Source organism: Saccopteryx leptura, chromosome 3 (genome assembly GCF_036850995.1).
Source record: "Saccopteryx leptura isolate mSacLep1 chromosome 3, mSacLep1_pri_phased_curated, whole genome shotgun sequence".
Taxonomy (NCBI): Eukaryota; Metazoa; Chordata; class Mammalia; order Chiroptera; family Emballonuridae; genus Saccopteryx; species Saccopteryx leptura.
Genome location: NC_089505.1, coordinates 291310769 through 291333296, shown reverse-complemented (window position 1 = coordinate 291333296; position 22528 = coordinate 291310769). Strand labels below are relative to the sequence as shown.

The window sequence follows — 22528 nt, the reverse complement described above, 5'->3', positions numbered from 1 at the left end:
CACACACACACACACACACACACACACACACACACACACACACACACACAAGAAGTATACTGTAGTCCCCATTTACCCAGTTTCGCTTTCCACAGTTTCAGTTAGCCACAATCAACCACAGTCCAAAAATATTAAAGGGAAAATTCTAGAAACAAACAAGTTATACATTGTGCCATTCTGCACAGCATGATGAAATCTCTAAACTACCAAAGTTTCAGCCACAGTATGTGAAAAGTGCTTAGTCAAGGTAGAAAAGGCATTAAGCTTTAGCATTGTATGTGTGTATAGGAAAAGAAAAAACTATATACAATATTTCAGGCATCCCATGGGGGTCTTAGAATACAACCCTCAAGGGTAACAAAGAACAAGTGTAGATCTTTCTCAGATTTTTCAGTGTGTTATGAATATTAGAATGAAAAGCACTTTGAAGCTCTAACTTGTCAACTCAATCGTGTAAAAATTGCATGTGAATTGTACGTTAATGATTTGAATAATATGCCTGAGATCCTTTTGAAGTGTAGAAAAGAAAGGCTCATAAATGAATAGTTTTTGGCAAAATTTACTTTCTCTATTTTAGCAGAACTTGTTTTCTGAAAGAACACCCTATTCCTGGCCCTGAGGCTGGTTTCTCAGACTGTGGCCTTGGGCTAGCTTTGCAAGGTTGCAGGTGTTCTCAGAATGTTTCTCCCTGAATTAACCCTATAGATAAACATTGTAAGAAAGCTTGTTTCACTGCTTTGTTTTACTACTATGCTTCCTCTTCTCCCCATTCCTCAGTCAGTATGTAATGTTCCCTTCAAAAACCAGCCCCAAACTATGTTCTTCCTGCTGCACTGATTTGAAAGGCTTTGGCTTCTGGTGGTCCACACAGCCAGTTAATTAAAGACTCCTTAATTTGGCTAATTGATTGTGTGGCAAGAGGTGTTTCTCGCTGTTCTGATACAACATATGATTGGAGGCCCCAGCAAGATAAAGAGTCCTTTGGACTCCTTTGTCTTTTTGTCTTTGCAACACAAGCGGGGCAGCTGACCTCCTTGGCCTGACTGCCAGGAGCAGAAACCCAGCAAGGGAGGTGCCACCTGAGACATTCCAGGATGCCACTGGTCTTTTCTGTCTGGCCGACAGTCAACCAAAGACAATCAGCATGCCCATCCACCCATTTGGAATCATCAAGAAAGCCTCTGGAGGTGAGCAGAGTAGATTTGCAATCTGCTCAATTTGTGGTTTGTTTGTGGCTGGCCATCTGTACTATTGTGATTGAGGATCAGACGTGATCGAACTCACACAATGGGCTCTCCAGGGCCAAGACATTGGCAGAGAGTTATATGGAAGAGGGATTTGTGTGCTCTTGGGAGGACAGTTGCTGGGACTAGGTCCCGCCTCAAGCTTCCCAGGACACGTATGGATCTGCTCTCATATGTTTTCCCTCTGCTTGTTTTATCGCTTTTGTTTGTTTTTACAGGATATCCTAAAGGACATCTCCTGCTTTGGTCCCTCTTTGGGATCTCCTTCCTGCATTCTTCACTGGATAGAGGAACTTTATTTTCAAGAGTCCCTCTCTGATTTTACTCCTGCAGAGACCTCGTTCTTTGCTTTTGTTTTGTTATTCTGTCTGTGTTAAAAACCCCTGAGTAAATGTGTGAATAAAGAGCTCAGGTACCTGAGCCCAAGTTTCCGGTTTGTGGCTCTTCACTGGCACCCCTTTTCCTTTTGTCTAAAAGTTCTTTGTCCTTTGGTTCTCCAGGATACGATTCAATGCGGGGCATTTTAGAAAACTGGCACCAACCTCGGTTCTTGATCCCTTTTGTGAATTTGGGAAGTTCATTTGTACTCATATTGTTTATAACAATAGGAGAAGGGCAAAGTAAGAGTCAAACTCCTCTTGAGTGTATGCTTAAGAATTTCAAAATTAGATTTTATGATAATTATGGTGTAAAATTAAGCAAGGGGAGACTTCGAACTCTTTGTGAACTAGAATGGCCATCCTTTGGGGTAAAGTGGCCAAAACAGGGCTCATTAGATCCTAGGGATGTCAGAGCTGTATGGAATGTAATAGCTGTCACTGGGCCACCCAGACCAGTTCCCATATATAGATCAGTGGAGGGCTCTGGCAGAGAATCCCCCTCCCTGACTGAAAGGCAGTGCTGTCAGAGCCGGTCATCATGTTTTACTAGCAACAGCCTCAAAATCAGAAAAGAAGGTCTCTGCTTTACAAGCTGTTCAGAAAGGTTCAGGATTGCCCCTCCATATCTTCCTCCTCCGTCGGCTCCATCTGCCTCGAAGAAGCCTCAGGCTCTAACAGGACTGTTAGAATCTGTGCTGTACATACATTGCCCCACCTGGGACGAGTGCCTGCAGCTTTTAGTTACTTTATTTACTACTGAAGAGAGAGAAAGAATCAAATCAGAGGCAAGAAAAACTGTCATGCTAGGGAGAAATGGCTCTGAGGAGGACAATCGGGACCACCTTGAGAAGGTGTTGACACTTGTCTGGCTTAAATAGGACCCTAACACTACTGTGGGACGGGAAGCTTTGAACGCTTTTCACCAGTTTCTGTTAGCCAGGATCAGGGGAGCTGCTAAAAAAAACCATGAATTTGTCTAAGGTGTTGAAGGTTATTCAGTGCCCCCAGGAAACTCCTTCAGCTTTCTTAGAGAGACTGCAAGAAGCTTACAGGGTCTATACACCGCTAGACCCTGAAGCACCAGAGAATGCTAGGGCAGTTAACTTAGCTTTCGTGTTATAGTCCACTCCAGATATCAGGAGGAAGCTACAAAAATTTAGAAGGCTTCCCAGGGATAGTGATTTCCCAATTGTTAGAAATAGCTCAGAAAGTTTATAGTAACAGAGACACCCTCGAGGAGAAACAGACTAAGACCCTGAGAAGGACGACATGCCCTGCTCCAGCCACAAATCGGAAGCTGGTTGGTCTACATACGACAGAAGCTTGAGGAATCTCTACAAAGGTTGAGGAACCTCATGGTGGGACTCCTTTATAATTAAACTTTGGGAAGAGGGGGAGCTCGGGTTGGGGGAAGGCCTGAGTAAATCAACTTAAGATTTAATACATGTGCTTCTATGAGTCATGAAAAAGGGGGGGGGGGTGGTATAAGTCCCTTCACTAAGAGAGAAGCTACAAGGTAAATGAAAAAATATATGTGCTCATAGCTACCACTGTAAAGTAACGTATAAATATTAATCATGTACCTGACAAGCTACTTAGAAGGAGGACACCTCCAAAAAGAAGCATATTTTAAAAGAAAATTACTTATTACTAACTTAAATTGTCACTAAAGTTTAGGATCTTTAAAATTAAGAGTTCTGATTAAAAGAGATTGTATAGTTTTGATAATAAAAGGTATAAGGTATAAAAGTACTTTTAAGAAAAGATAAAAAGTAAGTTGTTATAAAAGCTAGTTATTTCTGAATAGATAAGACAGTTCATGAAAGCTAAGGGTTTATGTAAGTTGCAGGTTTGTGCAGGTTATAAGCAGTTTATACAAAGAGAAAAAAAACAGGTTTAGGGAACAGAATAAGCCTCTATTATATATTCTAGCAAATGTTATGCCTCAAGTTTATTTGTATAAAGGAAATAGTTTTACAAAATAGAAGAGGCTTAGATTTATTTTTCCTTCAACAAGGTAGCTTATGTGCAGCATTAAGGAAAACTTGTTGTTTCTATGCTAAAAATTCTAGTGTAATTAAAGAAAGCCTATCTTTAGTTAGGGCAAACATAGAAAAGAAAAGAAAAGAATTTGAACAGTCAGAGAATTGCTTCCAAAGAACGTTTAATTAATCACCATAGTTCACTACCCTTTTGTCTGCAGCAATTGATCCTCTTTAATTTTAACTTGTCTGATAATAGGACCACGTTTAATCAATTTTATAAAAAGATTTGTTCGAGAAAGAATAAACTCTTATCAAATTAATATTAATCAGAAATCAGTACACACCAATACAAGAGGATAGCAATGAAAACAAAAATAAATCAATGATTTGATTAAAATTTAATTAAAACCAGTAGGGAATGAAGTGTAGAAAAGAAAGGCTCGTAACATGAATAATTTTTGGCAAAATTTACTCTCTAAAACAGAGACTTTTAGCAGAACTTACTTTTTCTGAAAAGACACCCTTTCCTTGAGGCTGGTCTCCCAGACTGTGGCCTTGGGCTAGCTTTGCAAAGTTGCAGATGTTCTCAGAATGTTTCTCCCTGAATTAACCCTATAGATAAACACTGTAAGAAAGCTTGTTTTACCGCTTTGTTTTATTACTATGCTTCCTCTCCTCCCCACTCCTCAATCAGTATGTAATTTTCCCTTTAAAAGCCAGCCCCAAACTGTTTCCCGCTGCACTGATTTGAAAGGCTTTGGCCTCCTTGTGGTTCACACAGCCGGTTAATTAAAGACTCCCAATTTGGCTAATTGATTGTGTAGCAAGACGTCTGTTTCTCGCTGTTCCCATACAACACCTTCACCAGACTTTTTAATTCGGTAACTGGGGGTGGGAAGTTGAGGGAGCTGAAGCTGGGTACTGAGTTACATTTAAGCTTCCCAGTGATTCTGATATGCAGCTCAGCAGTAGTTGGGAAGCACTACACTGGCATTTGTGAAAAAGAGAAGGCCTTTCTCCCTCCTGCTTCCATATAGTCTGCTCAGTTTGCTCATCATCCTTGCTGTTCCAGCTCACTCAGTATCATCATCACCTGAAACTCCAAAACCACAAACGCAGTCATTGAAATCCTGGACCTTTCAGGCCTCCCCATTGGAAGGTAGAAGTAGAACAGGCCACACTTTTCCTTTGCTGCCCAATTCATAAGCTCCCACACACAAACAAACAAGACTGGTGTGAATGTCAGATGACTGAAAAGTTGGTGTCAGAAAATGACTATGTCAGAGGAAAGGTGAGAGAATAGGGGAGCAATGTGGTGGCATCAGTTGCATAACACAAATTTTAAGAACAAGGCTGTTGAATATTCATTTCATATTTTGGCATTGTCGTGGCAAAAAATATCCTGCTTCTCCAAATCTGTTTAATTTTATGTGAGCCTAGCACATTTCTGGCACACCACAAATATTTTTTATAGGAATAAATGAATGAATTCAAATTGGCCCAACACAAAAAGAAACAAACCTACTATTTCCCAATCCCTTCCATCTTGTTCCCAGAGGTAATGGCATTAACATCACTGTTACCCTCCTCTCTAAATAGTACACCGATGCTGATAGCTCTGGATGGATCAATGTTACATCTTCCATACTCACTTCCTGCCAAGATATATAGAGATTTTACTAAATTAACTCCAGATTTTCTCTCCTTGTACCACCTAATCAATTATATTACCATTGTTATATATAGGGTTTACATATAGGGTTTGGCAAAAGTAGGTTTACAGTTGTGAGCACGTGAAGCACAGTTTATTATTTATTATTTTCTATACAAATAACTGTAAACATACTTCCTCCCCACCCTGTATATAAACTCTTATTTCTTGTTTCATCCTGATATAAACTATTGTATCCCCTACACTTCTCTTCATCTCTCTTGCTTTTATATTATCACAGTTCACATTTACAATATATTTTGCAACCATAAATAAGGGATTCTTGCTTTGTTACAGATGGACTATAAATCTGAAAATCAGTATCTACATCTTACATAAACACTGTTTTGTGCCCAGGCAAGTTGTAGGCTATGACTATAGTACTCATTTTTTTATACTGTTGGTATTATACCCTCCCTTACTAGACTTCTAACAGCCTTTTTTCTTTTGTCTTGAATTGTATGGCATCATTAGAATAGGTTCTTCCCACATTTCCATGTGCTGATAACATCTATGAACTCTTTTTCTATAGGAAGTTCTCTTGTGACCTGTGGTCACCTTTCAATTTGGATGGGTGGCTCTCAGGCCTGCTACACTGTTGTCATCCTGGGACTTACCTTCATTGCTTTTCTAAATTTACTCCATTGTTCATAGAGCTAGCCTGCTTCAATTTCTTGAATAATTTCCTTGTTTTGCCAGCCACATTCTGAAAAAAAGTACCTGGGAGACAAAGCTTTCTCAGTATAAGTTTAATTTCCTCTTCCATTCTGCCCCATATTTTATTGATGGTTTTGCTTGGTACAGAATTCCAAGTTCAAAGTTATTTCCCCATGGGATTTTCACAGCATTGTTTTTCTCCTGCTAGCCAGATCTGATGATGAAAAGACTATTGTCAGCCTGATTCCCATTCTTTTCTAGAGGACATATATTTACTCTCTGGAAGCTTTCAGAGTTTCCTCCTTATTCTTGCTATCCTTAAATTTCATAATATGCCTACATGTAGACCTTTTTCTTTTACCTGCACAGAACTCAGTAGGTCTTACACATTTGCACACTCCTGTCTCCCTTTAGTTATGAAAATTTTTTTTTATAAGTTCCATCCAACTATTTTCTCTGCTGTTACTTTCAGGCACTCCTGATGTTGAAAACCTCCATGGATTCTGTAAGATTTACCTTTTCTGACATACTTTTTGTCTCCAACTCTCTTTCTTTGCTTTTCTCCTTTCCCCCAATTTGTCACAATACAAACACAGCTTTCAAGTTGAACTGCAGGCAACAAGACAGAGAAATGAGTGGTAACTTTTGGGGAGAAAAGTCTTCCTCTACTCTGAGGTTCTTCTTGCTAGACTAACAATCAAATTGACACAAGAAAGAAAAATTATAATTTAATAACACGTATGCCTCCTGTATACACATGAGAGACCAAGGAACACTGAGGAACTCTCCAGATGGTGGAGGCCATCTCTTTAAACCAAAGAGAGAAGACTCCGAGGTGGAGAGTCAAGTCTGGGGGCCACCAGGAACATCTCAACGAACACGTGTGGTTGTCAGAGAAGTCCATTGACAGAGAGGGAAGTCTGGGGACAGGGAGGCCACCCTTGTGGACACACATGCCCTTTTTTTTTTTTTTAATTATTGATTTGAGAGAGAGGAAGGGTGAGAAGGAAGGGAAGAGGGGCAGGGGGAGAGTGAGGGAGGGACAGAGGGAGAGAAGAACATTAGTCTATTCCTGTATATGATCTGACCAGGGATCGAACCTGCAGTCCCTGAGCTCTTAGGAGGATGCTCTAACCAACTGAGTTACCCTGCCAGGGCTAGATGCGCTTTTCTAAGGGAATTGCTACTCTGGTTTCACAGCGTCTCCTATGTTTCCTGCTTCTTAAATGTAAGCTCCCCCAAATAATCTACACCTCAAAAAGGCCCATATTGGTGGAAAGTGGGCTCCCAGCACCCCCGGAGAAAGCCTGCGTCAGCCCATAGCGCGCAGAGTGAGGTTGCGGGGGGGGGGGGGGGGGGGGGGGGGGGAACACACACACACACACACACACACACACACACACGCTGTCTGTCCTGCCGGCTCACCCACTCAGGGACGGCCGTGATGCACATGCTGGGTGGGAAAATACTGCGGGGAAACGCGACAGAAAACTGCCACGCGAGGAAAGTCATCCCAGGCTGGGGAGCCCAACCCCATGCCCTGTGCTGGTCAAACTCCCGTAACCAGCCCAGCAAGAAGGTTGCTCCTCCCCAAACCACAGTGCGTCACGTGCACGTGTCAGGTGTCCACAATCCAGAGAAGACACGCGTTTCAAAACTGCTGTGCGTGTCTGTGCGCGTGTGCAGGTTCACGCGCACAGTCTGCCCCCTCCCCCCCGGGTGCGAGTTTGGTCAATGAAAACAGTCGGCAGCACTTGAGGACTTTACAGCAACTGTTTGAAAACAGAAACGTATGCATCTGCGTTTTAAGTACGAAAACAACAGAGAAGACTGGGGAAGAAGAGGGAGCCCCATGTGGGCAGCGGGGGTGGCCGTCCTACCAGGTCCCCGCGCCCCTCGCAAGCTGGGCTCCTTCCCGACTACGTTGCTGAGGGCTGAGAACCGCTGTCCCCACCCACCCGAAGGCACGGGGACCCGCGGCACCGGGCCGGGGGCGGTGCTGAGGCGGCGCTGAGCCGGCGCCGGGTCGAGGGGCGGTACTGAGGCGGTGCCGGGCCTGGGGGCCGCGCGGGCGAAATGGGGCCTCCCTCGGCACCGCCCCTCAGCCGGTCATTGGCCCCGCCCCGAGCAGCCATGCCCGCCGCCCAATCGCGGGTCCTGCACCTGCCGAGAGGCGTCGCCCCGCCCACCGGGGCGTTCTGCGCGTCCCCACGGCGTCGAGTCCGCGCGGCGGGAGCGGAAGCTGCGTTCGGACCACCGGGCTCCCAGCCCCGCCGGCCTTTCAGAGCGGCTTCCGGGCTTGCGACTCCTGACCCCCGACTTTTGACCCCGCCGGGCGGCCCCGCCGAGGGCGGCGGGGCCGCGCTTCATGCCGGTGTGGTGCTGCCGCTGCTCCCTGGCCGGGCATTTCAGGTAACTTCCCCATCGGGAAAGAGGAACGCGGGGGCGGAGGACGGACGCGAGAAGCGGGGGACAGGCCGGGTCTGTGGGCCGGGCTGGCGCCGGGTTCCAGGCCTCCCTTTCGCTGCAGCCTGGCCACTGGTCACGCTCTAGAGCCTGCAGGCCCGAGCCAGGCGCTGCTCAGCCGCAAAGTTTTAGGGCGGGGTCGCGAGCCGGCCCCGGAAGGCTTTTTATTTCTTTAAAGCGAAGTTCCCGGGGAAGGCGGCGGGGAACCAAGTTTGCAGTGCGGGGGTCCGGTCACAGCGGGTTCTGACGGATTGCATGTCCGTCACCTGAGGCCGCCGGCGCTGCGGTAACCTGGAAGGCACGCGGGCCTGTGCCCCGCTGCGAGCAAGACGGTGTGAGATGGGCGGCGCGTTCGGGCCGCGGGCCGTCGCCGACGGGGTGGCCCGGGGACCCGCCCTCCGTGTCTGACCGCACCTGAGTAATGACGGATAAGTTCTCGTTTTGGTCAGATTCGAAACGTTCATCAAGAGCTCTTACATTGAGGTCCGTAGAATTGACGTGGCCCACGAACTTAATTGTAAAGAAAGTACAGAAATATTTTCACTAAATTTTAATAACCGAAATCTAATATTCAATTATGAGTAGAAGCAACAAATCAAAGTAATGTTTGTGACTTTGTCACCAGCAGAATCAGCAACTATAGTTAATTCCATTCATACTAGCATCCGAAAGAATGAAACACTTAGAAATAATTTTTAACAAAGAAATGTAAGACTTGTACACTTAAAACCACGAAACGTCATGAGAGTTATTAAAGAAGGCCTCAGTAAATAAAAAGGAACTCCTTGTGTATGGATTGAGTATCTTAATGTATGTACTTAGGATGGCGGTATTTCTCAATTGATCTACAAAGTCACTGCAATCCTATCAAAATCCTAGCTCCTTTTTTTCTTCAGAAAAGCATATGAAATTGCACAGAACCCAGAAGAGCCAAGAAGGTTGAACCCGGAAGAGTGGAGGCGGTCTTGATAAAAAGTTGGAAGGTTTCCATTTCCAGATTTCAGAATTTTCTATAAGGAAACAAAAGAATTGTGGAGCTGGCATAAAGAAAAACGTATAGTCAGTGGAATAGCATTGAGAGTCCAGAAATAAATCCTTTACATATGGTCATTTGGTTTTCCATGTGATCCTCAGAAAGAGGAGAAATAATCGTCACTTCAACAACTGGTGCCAGGACAGATGTACACAAGCAAAATAATGTAGTTGGACCCCTGTCTCACACCATACACAAAAACTGACTCAAAATGAATGAAAAACTAAATGTAAGAACTGACACTATAAAATGTGTAGAAGAAAGTATTGGAATTTTTGTGACCTGGGATTAGGTATTGGTTTGTTAGATACGACACAAATAGCACAGCAACAAAAGAAGATATAAATTGGACATGGTCAAAATTTAAAACTTTTGTCATTAAAAAGACAACATAGAGAAGAATAGGCATCTCACAGAATGGAAGAAAATATTTTCAAATCATATTGTATTTCCCCCTGTATAAGACACACCCTTTTTCAGAAAACTTGGGGTCTAAAAACTGGGTGCATCTTATACAGTGGTTGTTTTTTTTTACTTGCGTTTCCTTTTTTTTCCGTGCTTATTGAGTAGTATGAATTTTATAATGAGTAAAACGAATTCAGTAACTTTTTGTAATACTTTTTTTTCCTTCAAATTTTGGGCCCCAAAATTAAGGTGCATCTTATACATGGGGAAATACTGTATCTGGAAAGGGACTTGTATCCAGAATATATAAAGGACTTTTAAAACTTTATATAACAAGAAGACGACAACCCAATTTGAATGTGGGCAAAGAATTTGACTATCCAAAGACTTATAAATGGTCAATAAATACATGAAAAGATGTTTTCATTAGTCCATTTATTGCATGAGCATATATTGTATATCACAATGCTAAAACTAGTTTCTAGGAAGGCAATTGGGAAAGAAGGTAGATTGGAAATCAACGCAAAGATTTTTCTATATTTCAGTATCTCTGAGAATTAATAAAATATATAAACCTAATTTCTTTTACCAGAATGCATAATTTTAAGTACAGTAATATCCTTAAAATATTATGTGACTTTTGTTTTAAATATATTGCCTCAAATGTACTTTCTGTTAATATAGAAAAGTAAAAGAAAAAGTACTCATTCTTTGATCTCAGAAAATTCAGAATCTCTACAATACTGTGTCTTTAGTCATTAAAGATAATTTCTTATTTAGGACTTCCTATAAAGTACTAAAGAGACATTGGTATCTTTTTTGGGTTTCAGAGACATTCAAAGTGATGTAGGTTGATATGTAGCTAAGCTACTAATTTGACAGCATTAATCAGAAGGGTTTTCTCCTTTTATAAAAATATTGAATATGTTTTGGCCTAAATAAAAATCTGAATAAAGATAGATCTTTATAAAGGCTATATTCACTATATAGCTCTTTTTTTTAATTCCCTTTTTTTTTTTTTAAAGAAACTATGGTGACACTGAAACCGAAGGAGAGATTTATAATTCCTTAGTGCAATATTTTGGTGATAATTTGGGGCGAAAAGTTAAAGCAATGCCATTAGTTGAAGAAACTTCTTTACATGAAGATTCCTCAGTGACTTTGCCTGTGGTAGTAATAGGTAAGTTATTGCATTTTATCTCTTAAAATTACAGTTATGGTCTTTACTACTTTCATAAATTTACAGTTACATAGTTACAAGTTTTTAGGATTATACTGAAAGTATATATTATTAGGTTTGATATCTTAAAACAATCAATAACCACCTGACCAGGTGGTGTCACAGTGGATAGAGCATTGGCTTGGGACGCAGAGGACCCAGGTTCAAAACCTGAGGTATCCAGCTTGAGCAGGGGGTCTCTGGCTTGAGCATGGGATTGTAGACATGACCCCATGGTCGCTGGCTTGAGCAGCGGGTCACTTGCTCTGCTGTAGCCCCCCCTGGTCAAGGCACAAATGAGAAAGCAATCAATGAACAACTAAGGTGCTGCAATGTATTGATGCTTCTCATCTCTCTTCCTGACTGTCCTTATCTGTCCCTCTCTCTGTCTCTCTCTGCAAAAACAAATAGGAATAAAAACAATAACCAAATATTTGGAAAGATAAATTGGAGTTTCTGATTTTAGGTCTTGTGTTAGAATGTAGCATCCATTCACTAAGGGTTGATATTGCTCCACTATTTTAAAATATCAGCTGTGTTGATTATAGGACAGTGTCCCGGTAGTGATGGCAGCCTACATTTTGTTTCAAAGTCAGTGGGAAAGAGAGTAGTGTCCTCTTCTCTGACTGGCATGTGGGAAAGTCAGTAAAGGACTTACCTTCGTTGAATTGCCTTTGCTTTGTTGTCAGAAATAAGTTGACTGTACTTGTGAGGCTCCGGGCTCTCTATTCTGTTGCATTGATTTGTCCTTTCATTATTTCCACCCTGTCTTGTTGACTGTAGTTTCATAGTAAGACTCGAAGTTGGATGGTTTCAGTCTTTATTTTGTTCTAGATTGTGTTGGCTGTTCTGGATTTTCCACATTTCCACTTACACTTTAGAGTCAGTTTGCCAATATCAACAAAGTAACTGCTGTGATTTTGATCTGGATTCATTAAATTGGTAGAACAAGATGGGAACTGACACCTTAACAAGCTTGTGTATTCCTGTCCACAACATGGAATATCTTGACAGCTATTTAGATATGCTTTGATTTCTTTCATCCGAGTTTTGTGGTTTTCCTCATACAGATCTTACATGTATTTTGTTAGATTTATACTCAAGTATTTTTTTTGTGTGCAAATAAAAGCAGTGTTGTGTATTGCATATCAAGTTCCATTTGTTAGGTGCTGATATATAGGAAAGCATTTTTCTTCTGTATATTGACCTCATTTTTTACAGCCTTGCTATAGTTGCCTATTCCAGGAGCTTTTTTGGTCAGTTCTTTGGGATTTTCTATGGAGATAATCATGGCATTATAAACAGTTTTATTTTTTCTTCCCCAATCTGTACACCTTTTATTTCCTTTCGAGGGAAAGCACATAGTTTCTTTCCATTAAGTATGTTAGCTGTAGGCTTTTTGTAGATCCTCTTTTTCAAGCTTAGGAAGTTCCCCTCTATTTATAGTTTGATGAGAGTTTTTGTCATTAATAAGTGTTAGATTTTGTCAAGTGCTTTTTCTGTATCTGTTGATATTATCATGATTTTTGTTCTTTAGTTTTGTCTCTTTGATTCAAGGAAATTAGCTCTTTGCCTCAGATCTTAACACCACTACTTATCATTTGTTGATAATTTTTATGAAGGCAAAAGGTTTACTTTACTCTGTCTTTTGAGTTTTGTGTCATGTTTAAAGGCTTCACACTCCAGCATTATAAATAGAAATATTACCCACTTTACTAATTCTATTATGATTTCACTTTTAATATTTACATCTTGGAGCTTATTTGGGACAGAACACTGTGTGGTCAGAAACAAGCAGGTAAGGCATTTAATATAAAGGGAGTAACATGCTGAAGACCATGTGTTACCAAAACACATCTGAACATGAAATAATTTTAGAATAGATGAATCTAAGGAGGAGAAGCGGGAGGAAACTTTTGTCTTCTGAAAGTATAAAAGTGGAAAAAGCAAAGACAACTGAATGGCTATAGATGACAAAATAGGTTTAGAACCAGAACCTGATTAACTTAGAATTTTGCTAGCGCCATGTATTGAGAAGGGGTGGTGTTTAGGAGAGAGCACCTAAATGAATTTGTCTTTGAACACATTTTGATTAGGTTTTTAATGGGTCTATCTGAACGAATAAAGAAGGAGCGTATGGAAATGTGGGGTATATTTTGGGGGAAGAAGTCCTCCTAGGGATCTAATTTTGGAAATCTGTAGCATAGAGTTGAAGCTTTGAGTAGACGAAACTCCCCACAAAAACCAGGAGTGAAGACAAAAGTCAGATTCTTGTGAATACTTTCAGAGTTTAGAGAAGATAGAATTGGTGAGGGAGAAAAGACATCTGTGAAATAGGACAAAAGCTAAGGAATAAAAGTACTGATGCATGACATAACCTCTCAACCTTTTTTTTTAATAGGAAATGGGCCCTCAGGAATCTGCCTTTCTTATATGTTATCAGGCTACAGACCATATTTATCATCAGAAGCAATACATCCAAATACAATCTTACATAGTAAATTACAAGAAGCAAGACATCTTTCCATTATTGATCAGGTACTATTTCTTGCATGTCAATTCTTTTAATTTTTTTATACTGAAACAAAATTGGTACTTACCGAAGCATTGTGTCTCTTAATGAAAATCCTTCCGATAACACTTTTTATTTTTATTTTAGATTTGTAAATACATTTTGCTGAGTTACTTCCATTTATTGTCCTGAATTACAGTGTAAGAGCAGAATTTTCCAAATGATTTCCTAATAATGTTTTAATGGTGCTCTGTGCTCCAGTAAGTTTGGAAAGTGCCGCCTTTTACTACTGCAGTGTGACTGTAGATGTATTAAAGCGTATTAGCATATTAAAGGCATCTTCGAGTTTTACAGTTACAGGAATCTGATTAGATTTATTGAAACGCAGCCTGTCCCATATTTATTTGACCAAAATCTCCATTAAATCTCAAGGAACATTAGTGTTCTATAGTAGCACACTGAGTGGAAAATGCTGGATTACACAGTAATGGCCTTCAATTTTGTTATGATAGTGTTAGTTTGTGTTTTCCTTTTCTCAAACTCTACCTGCCTTTTTTTCTTTATTTAAAAAAAAATTCACTCAGGACCTGGAATACTTGTCTGAGGGCCTTGAGGGTCGATCATCCAATCCAGTTGCAGTACTTTTTGACACACTTCTGCATCCAGATGCTGACTTTGGGTATGACTACCCATCTGTTTTGCATTGGAAATTAGAACAACATCATTATATCCCTCACTTGGTTCTTGGTAAAGGTCCACCTGGTGGAGCTTGGCATGTGAGTATACTTTTCTTAGCATTTTATTTTATGTGAGTTATATATGTCTTATTAAGACCATTTTGATTCTTAACTATTATGATAGAATGTTATATATGATCACTGGATTTTTATCTGGGATTTTGATCCTGTTCGATTAAATGTGGTTAATTACTAGTAGAAGTTAAGCCATATCTGATAGCCCTAGACTAAGCATTTATACTATTTTATAAGAATTATATAGAAAATATTTTAATATTTTTCATAGTAAAATTTTTTTTAATTTATTCATTTTAGAATTTACAAAATTTTATGCAGTATTTAATATCCACTATTTCTCTATATTTTCAAAATCTTAAATGAAAAAACATATTGTAAAAGAATGAAGTTGTATTAGTCTGTTTGGGCTGCTATAACAAGCTACCATAGACCCAGTGACTTAGACCACAGATACTTATTTCTCAGTTTGGAAGCTGTGATGTCCAAGATAAAGGTGCTGGTATATTCACTTTGTGGTGAGGGCTCTCTTCCTGGTCTGCGGACAGCTGCTTTCTTGCTGCGTCCTCACATGGCAGGTACAGCATGATCTCTGCCTCCTTCATGTAGACACTGATCCTATCAGGAGGGCACCACCTTCATGATCTCATCGTAGGACTGATGACCTCGAAAAGGCTCCACCTCCAAATACTATCACACTGTGGTTAGGGCTTCCTGTGGAATTTGGAGGTGAAACAGTTTTGTCCATAGCACAGGTTTAACCAACCAGAGAACTGATAACATAAGAGTCAGTGCATTTAAGCCTGACCAGGCAGTGGCACAGTGGATAGAGCATTGGATTGGGATGCAGAAGACCCAGGTTCAAAACCCCAAGGTTGCCGGCTTGAGCATAGGCTCATCTGGCTTGAGTGCAAGCTCACCCAGCTTGAGCGCAGGGTCTCTGGCTTGAGCACTGGATTATAGATGTGACCCCCATGGTCACTGGCTTGAGCCCAAAGGTCGCTGGCTTGAGCAAGGAGTCACTCGCTCTGCTCTAGTCCCCCAGTCAAGGCACGTATGAGAATGCAATCAGTGAACAACTAAGGAGCTGTAACAAAGAATTGATGCTTCTCTTACCCTTCCTGTCTGTCTGTCCCTATCTGTTCCTCTCTCTGACTCTGTCACTTAAAAAATTCAGTTCATTTCATTAGGAGATAGCGACTAACAATTATTGTTCACTCTGTGTGCTTAGCAATCAGTATAGTATCCAGTGTGTTGAGAGTGCCCATTTGTTGTACGAATAAATGTTAAATAAATTTTACTGTTATGAAATGCAGACTTCATGGAAATTTTAACATTATATATCAAATCTTTAGCATGAACTTCAGTTGGATATTCCTATTAGTGCAGTGTTATATGTCTAAAAGTTGTTTAACTTATCAAGTGACAGCTCATCCTCATACTGGTGTCTGGGGATTTTCTGGGGAGGAAGATCAGTCATATAGGCCAGCAGCTCCCATGTGACTGGCCCGTGACTGATCTATTTCCCAAAGCAAACAAGAGGTATTCATCATAAATTACATTGTTAGGATACATATGCATGGTAACACAGCACAGGATGGCCCATAGCTTCTGGCTGCAGAAAAACACTATCATCAGGTAGAATATTCCAAGGGGGTCAGAGGATGTCTCCTAGGAAGTGGGTAAGGGCCAGTTCTGAACATACACATTTCTTAGTAGTGTGCAGGGCTTATACAACCTGAGCCTATTAACCTTTTTCTTCATGAGGCTGAAATTTTTATTAAACAGTCGCATAATTTGTTCTGCCTGGAATAGTCCCCCTTTTCTAATGGTGCACTCTTTAGTCCACTTGTGTCCTTTAAGAAATGTCTCTTTATGTGTGCTTCTGCAGTACTTCTGTCAGGTTTGCATCCCTTAATATACTGCGTTTCCGTGACAGCAGGCACTTGTGGCATGTAGGTTACACGAGGAAAAAAGAAGAGCTGATTGGGAGGAACATGAAGAAATTAAGGGATGGAAGAACTGGTGCAGTGGGAATACGGTTAAGACATTGTTCACAGAAATAGAATATTAGTGCTTTAAGGGTTTTGAGTTTCAGATGAGATGTGGCTTCAGATAACGTCTGACATATAATAAATTCTTAACGGCTCCCCTTCTGATGACCCTAGTTTTCCATCTAGGTTCTGATCCTGGTCCTAGCCCCAGCCTGCTCAGAGCAGGAGCAGCTTGCTGTGCTCTTTCCCTCTGCGGATCAATCACAAATAATAGGCTTCATAAGGCCCAGCTCTTAGTAAGTGTTCTATAAATATTAGCTAATAATAGTAAGCCCCATTCTCAATACTGGGCTGTGTAGACACAGGGCAAGAGAAGAGAAAAGAAGCTATATCCTAAAAGAGATCATTAAGGTCATTGGGACAGGGGCTGTTGGCCCTTGAGCTTTTCTTGCTTTGTTTTGAACAAAGCAGAAGTAGGACATGGGAGCTTGAAGGGCTCACTTCCTTAAAGGCAGCATTAGCAGTGAATCTGTTCTTAATCAAGTAACCACTGCTGCTTTTCCTAGTTCTAGAAAGAGATGCTGCTATATCCAAACCAGCTTAGACTTCACAGTTATAACTGGGGAGCAGAGGAGCTTTTGTGCTGCCCATTTTAAAAATATTAATATTAAAATGAAAAGACATCTAAAATGTGAAAATTAATGAACTGTTTTGTTTAAAAAGTGAAAATACTGATTTGTATCTCTAACATGATATTCTACATCTGAATTATGTTGATTATAGGCCAAAGCTATCAATATTGTGTAGGCATCAGTTATTATTGTTTTGGTAAATATATATCTATATGAAAGAAGGAATATAGCTACAACCAAATGATGAAAGTATTATTTGAAAGTTTATTGGAATAATCTTTGAGGTAATTTATACAACCATTTAGAATTTCTTTGAGCTGTCCTTATCTAGACTCATAAGGTAAATAGATGGGTTTGGTTAAAAAAAATAAAAAACATGTTACTACTTAAATGTGTTTTGTTGTATTTATTTATTTATTTATTCAATGAGAGGAGAGGAGGCAGAGACAGACTCCCACATATGCCCTGATCAGGATACACCCGGCAAACCCACTAGGAGGCGATGTTCTGCCTATCCGGGCATTGCTTCGTTGCTTAGCAACCGAGCTCTTAGCGCTTGAGGTGGAGGCCATGGAGCCATCCTCAGCTCCTGAGGTCAACTTGCTCCAATTGAGCCATGGCTGTAGGAGGCGGAGAGAGAGAAGCGAGAGGAAGAGGGGTGGAGAAGCAGATGGCAGCTTCTCCTGTGTGCCCTGACGGAGAATCGAACCCAGGACATCCACATGTCAGGCCGATGCTGTACCACTAATTAAATGTGTTTTTTGATTGTACATTTTTTTTTATTCAAATAGAATATGGAAGGCTCCATGTTGACAATCAGCTTTGGAAATTGGATGGAGCTACCTGGACTTAAATTTAAAGACTGGGTAACTAGCAAACGAAGGTAAAGATCAAACTATTAAAACTTTTTGGTATAATAGGAAGAGTGTGTCATCAAATTTCACAATATTTGTGATCCCGTCTTAGATGAATAATATAAATGTCTTTGTCTCTCAATTAGAAAGCCTCTTGGTAGCAGACTGTGAGCAAGTTTTTACTTATAGATGTTATAGACTAAGCACAGATGTAAGGAAGGGCTTGTCTATAGATGGAATTCCTGATTTCTCTAACAATCATGGGCTTACCCCATCCTGTTCAACTACTCTGTTTACTTTTTCATGTACCCCCGTGTCCTTTCCAGTGAGTGGACCTATAATTTCTTGTGTGTATATTTCACATATACACATATGTAAAGTGTTTGACTTTCAGAGTAGAAGAGTGTGTATGATAATTTAGAGTGATGAAATAAACTAGAGCCGATGGTATGATTGGCTACTTGGGTATAGAAGTAAAAATTTAATAAGAAAGTCTGAGTAACTGAAAGGAAATCTCAAAACTTGGAAGAATACAAGTTTATTTGGGGGAAAGAACCCAAAATTTAAAAAGAAAATTTGAAAAGCCCTATCATTTTCAAGGATAGTAAATATTAGGTAAAAATTACTAATATAGAAAGCCTACCTTATCTCATTTTATTACTCACAGAACAATGAAAGCAGAAAGTTAATTAACCTTTATTAGAATAGAGCTATAACATTTGAATGCTTGACTTCCAACTAGACAGAAAGCATGTTAATCTACAGAAATTATTCTTAATTTGACAAGATATAAGGAGAGCAAATTTAGACCGGCATTAGTAAGATTAATCCTTTTTTTTTAATGTATATGGTTTTGAAATGTAAAGTTGCAAAATCAGGCAAGTTGTACAAGTTCCTGACTTTCATAAGCCAGCAAGACTTATGAAAGATTTTCATAAGATTGCTCGGCAATCTTCCCTTTGTGATGTGGGTAAGAAAGGAGAGCCTTATGACTTGATGTACTGGAGAATTCATCCTTCTAAAGTGGGGACATTGTGTATAAAATTATTTTGTGAAAATGAATTGTGATAAATACTACCTTTAGTGCCTGCCTTTGCGTCATGTTAAGAGTTAAGGAAGACTCTTAGATCTCTAGAGATTGACTCTGTAACTTATGTTTTGACCTTGGTCACAGAACTTAAACTGGCTGTCAATTTCCTTGTCTGTAAAATGGAGATAATAATAGTAGTAACTACTACATAGTATTTCTATAAAAATGGAAAGTTAATACATCCTGAATCTTAGTTATCAAGTCAAACTTAAAAAGAAAAATGTTTGTGAATTTCTTCCAAATACAAGTTATAATGAATTAAATTAAGTGATTTGGTTTGTTTTTCCTACTACTTATCTCTAATTGGGGCACAGTGTTTAGGGGTGCTACAGCCATTGTTTTATATTTCAAATGAAAAAGGGAAGATGTACTAATGTACTTTTTCATAAAGATATTTTATTTATATATCTCTATGAGTGAGAAAGCAGAAATGTCCTATATTTACTCAGACGTAAGATGATTTATTCACAGAAGACTAGTGTGACCTTTTTTGGTCATTAGGAGAATAGAAAGCAACTTACTAAAAATTATGTCAGGATGGTATATATTATCTTTAAGAAGTATATATATTATAGTTCTGTAATATCTCAACAATTATAATCTAAATAATTTAGTCTATACTTAGTCTAAATTAATCTAAATAATTTAGAGAAATGATTTTCAATCTCTTTCCTGTCATGACATACATAAACTAATCACTAAAACTTTGTGGCACGCCCCCCCCCCCAAATTTTTGCTAACTAGACCAAAAAAAGAAAAATAGTTGTTATAATTTTGATTCCTTCACACCAGACCGCTATTGTTGTGTTGGCTATTGTCATTTTTTTAGTTGATAATATTAAGGGAAAAGAGGTCAGTGCCCCTGACTAAATAGTAAGGTATTGCATGTCTTAAAAATTCTTGCCCTGGCCGGTTGGCTCAGTGATAGAGCGTCAGCCCAGTGTGCAGGAGTCCTGGGTTCAATTCCCAGCCAGTGCACACAGGAGAAGCGCCCATCTGCTTCTCCATCCCTCCCCCTCTCCTTCCTATCTGTCTCTTCCTCTCCCATAGCCGAGGCTCCATTGGAGCAAAGTTGGCCTGGGCGCTGAGGACGGTTCCATGGCCTCTGCCTCAGGTGCTACAATGGTTCTGGTCGCAACAGAGCAACGCCCCAGATGGGCAGAGCATCGCCCCCTGGTGGGCATGCAGGGTGGATCCCGGTCGGGCGGATGCTGGAGTCTATCTGACTGCCTCCCCGTTTCCAACTTCATAAAAATACAAAAAAAAAAAAATTCTTGTGGCGCACCAGTTGAAAATCAATGACCGAATAATAAAATTATAGACTGAATTATTTAATTAAAATTGTGACAGACTATAAAAGAGTCAAATTTTTATGTGTCCACATTTTAATCCCTTCATTTATTTAATAAAAGTTTATTGATAAAGGCAGCTCATCTGAAAAGATACTATAGAGAGACTAGAGAAACAGATGTGCATTCAATATAGTCTCTATCCCTCATGGGGCTTCCTCCTTTTTTTTTTTTTTTAATCTTTTGACAGTCTGGGACAGACAGGAAGGGAGAGAGATGAGAAGCATCAATTCTTTGTTGCGGCACCTTAGTTGTTCACTGGCTGCTTTCTCATATGTGCCTTGACATGGGGGGGGGGATAGCAGAGCAAGTGACTCATTGCTCAAGCCAGCAACCTTTGGGCTCAAGCTAGCAACCATGGAGTCACATCTGTGACCCCACGCTCAAGCTGGTGAACCTGCACTCAAGCCAGCGACCTCAGGATTTCAAACCTGTGTCCTCTGCATCCCAGTCTGATGCTTTATCCACTGTGCCACCACCTGGTCAGGCAGGGGCTTCCTCTTTTTAACTGAAAAGAAAAAAGCTTTTTTTTCTTTGTAAGTTGTAGGATAATTTATAGCTAAAACAGTTCAGGCCTGACCTGTGGTGGCGCAGTGGGTAAAAGCGTCGACCTGGAATGCTGAGGTCGCCGGTTTGAAACCCCGGGCTTGCCTGGTCAAGGCACATATGGGAGTTGATGCTTCCTGCTCCTCCTCTGTTCTTTCTATTTCTTTCCCCTCTCTTTTTCTCTCTGTCTCCTCTCTCTAAAAAAATGAATAAATAAAAAAAAAAAAATTTAAAAAAAAAAAACAGTTCAGAGGAATTAACCCTTTGAGTAATGAGTTTTTTCATGCTTGCTGACCCCTGGGAGTGAGTGTTTTTTCAAAAAATGAAGTTAGTTCCAGTTTTATTAACTTAAAATCATGTTTGTTTGATAACCAATTTATGGAAACAAGAACAACATAACATTGGCCTTTTTAATGTTGCCTTACACATTTTTAAAATAAATCAGTTGTACTCTGGATGGTCAGGAGGCATGAGGATGTACGTGAACGTTTGTACTCTCAAAGGATTAAAAAGGATATAATAGCTTACTACATAGAAGGAGAAGTACCAGTAATAGTCATGGAAACTAAAAGTTCTGTTCTCATAGGATATTCTTCCTTTTCCTTTTACAGGAACCTAAAAGGGGATCGAGTTATGCCAGAGGAAGTAGCTCGCTACTATAAACATTATGTAAAAGTCATGGGTCTTCAGAAGAATTTCAGAGAGAACACTTATATCACCTCTGTGTCAAGACTCTACAGGGATCAGGATGATACTGGTGGTCAAGACAGAGCTATTTCAGCACAGCGTTTACAGACAGAGAAGTCAAAGTTTATCAAGAGAAACTGGGAGATCCGGGGTTATCAGCAAGTAGCGGATGGTTCCCATGTTCCTTTCTGTCTCTTTGCTGAGAATGTAGCTCTGGCAACTGGAACGTTGGACTCTCCTGCCCATCTAGAGGTTGAAGGGGAAGATTTTCCTTTTGTGTTTCATTCAGTGCCTGAGTTTGGAGCAGCTGTAAGCAAAAGGAAGTTGCGTGGCAGTGTGGACCCAGTGTTAATTGTGGGCTCTGGGCTTGCTGCAGCTGATGCAATACTGTGTGCGTACAACAACAGCATCCCAGTGATCCATGTGTTTCGCAGACGAGTAACTGATCCAGGTTTAATTTTCAAACAGCTTCCTAAAAAGCTGTATCCAGAATACCATAAGGTCTATCATATGATGTGTACTCAGTCATGTTCTGCAGACTCCAGTCTTCTATCTGATTATACCAGTTTTCCTGAGCACCGTGTGCTCTCCTTTAGGTCGGACATGAAGTGCATTCTTCAGAGCGTCTCTGGATTGAAGAAAATATTTAAACTTTCTGCGGCAGTAGTATTGATAGGTTCTCACCCAAATCTCTCTTTTCTGAAGGAGCAAGGCTGCTACCTGGGCCATAACTCAAGTCAGCCAATCACTTGTAAGGGTAATCCTGTTGAAATAGATGCATTTACCTATGAGTGTGTTAAAGAAGCCCACCTTTTTGCACTGGGTCCCTTAGTTGGCGATAATTTTGTTCGATTTTTAAAGGGAGGGGCATTGGGTGTTACACGCTGTTTAGCAACAAGACTGAAGAAAAAGCATTTATTTGTTGAAAGAGGAGGAGGAGATGGGATAGCCTAAAGCAGGTTTATAAGTAATTTATATGAACAGTTTACTATTAAAAATTTTTAACAGTGTT

At 40.3% G+C, this 22528-nt stretch overlaps 2 protein-coding genes across 2 annotated transcripts in view; one reads left to right on the top strand and one right to left on the bottom strand.

Moving 5' to 3' along the window:
- The window catches only part of LOC136398527 (uncharacterized), a 15180-nt gene extending 6833 nt beyond the window's left edge, over positions 1-8347 (bottom strand). Inside the window, exons 1-3 of the mRNA XM_066372734.1 lie at positions 8167-8347; positions 7858-8064; positions 6494-6586 (exon numbers count right to left, since the gene is read on the bottom strand). Of these exons, the coding sequence (XP_066228831.1) occupies positions 6494-6586; positions 7858-8064; positions 8167-8347 (481 nt within the window). The remainder of the gene's footprint in view (positions 1-6493; positions 6587-7857; positions 8065-8166) is intronic.
- Positions 8201-22528, top strand: OSGIN2 (oxidative stress induced growth inhibitor family member 2). The gene is made up of 6 exons (XM_066378772.1): positions 8201-8389; positions 10907-11061; positions 13502-13638; positions 14197-14388; positions 17782-17873; positions 21441-22528. Exons 1-6 carry the CDS (start codon positions 8346-8348, stop codon positions 22468-22470), a joined length of 1650 nt encoding a protein of 549 aa, XP_066234869.1. The 5' UTR covers positions 8201-8345; the 3' UTR covers positions 22471-22528.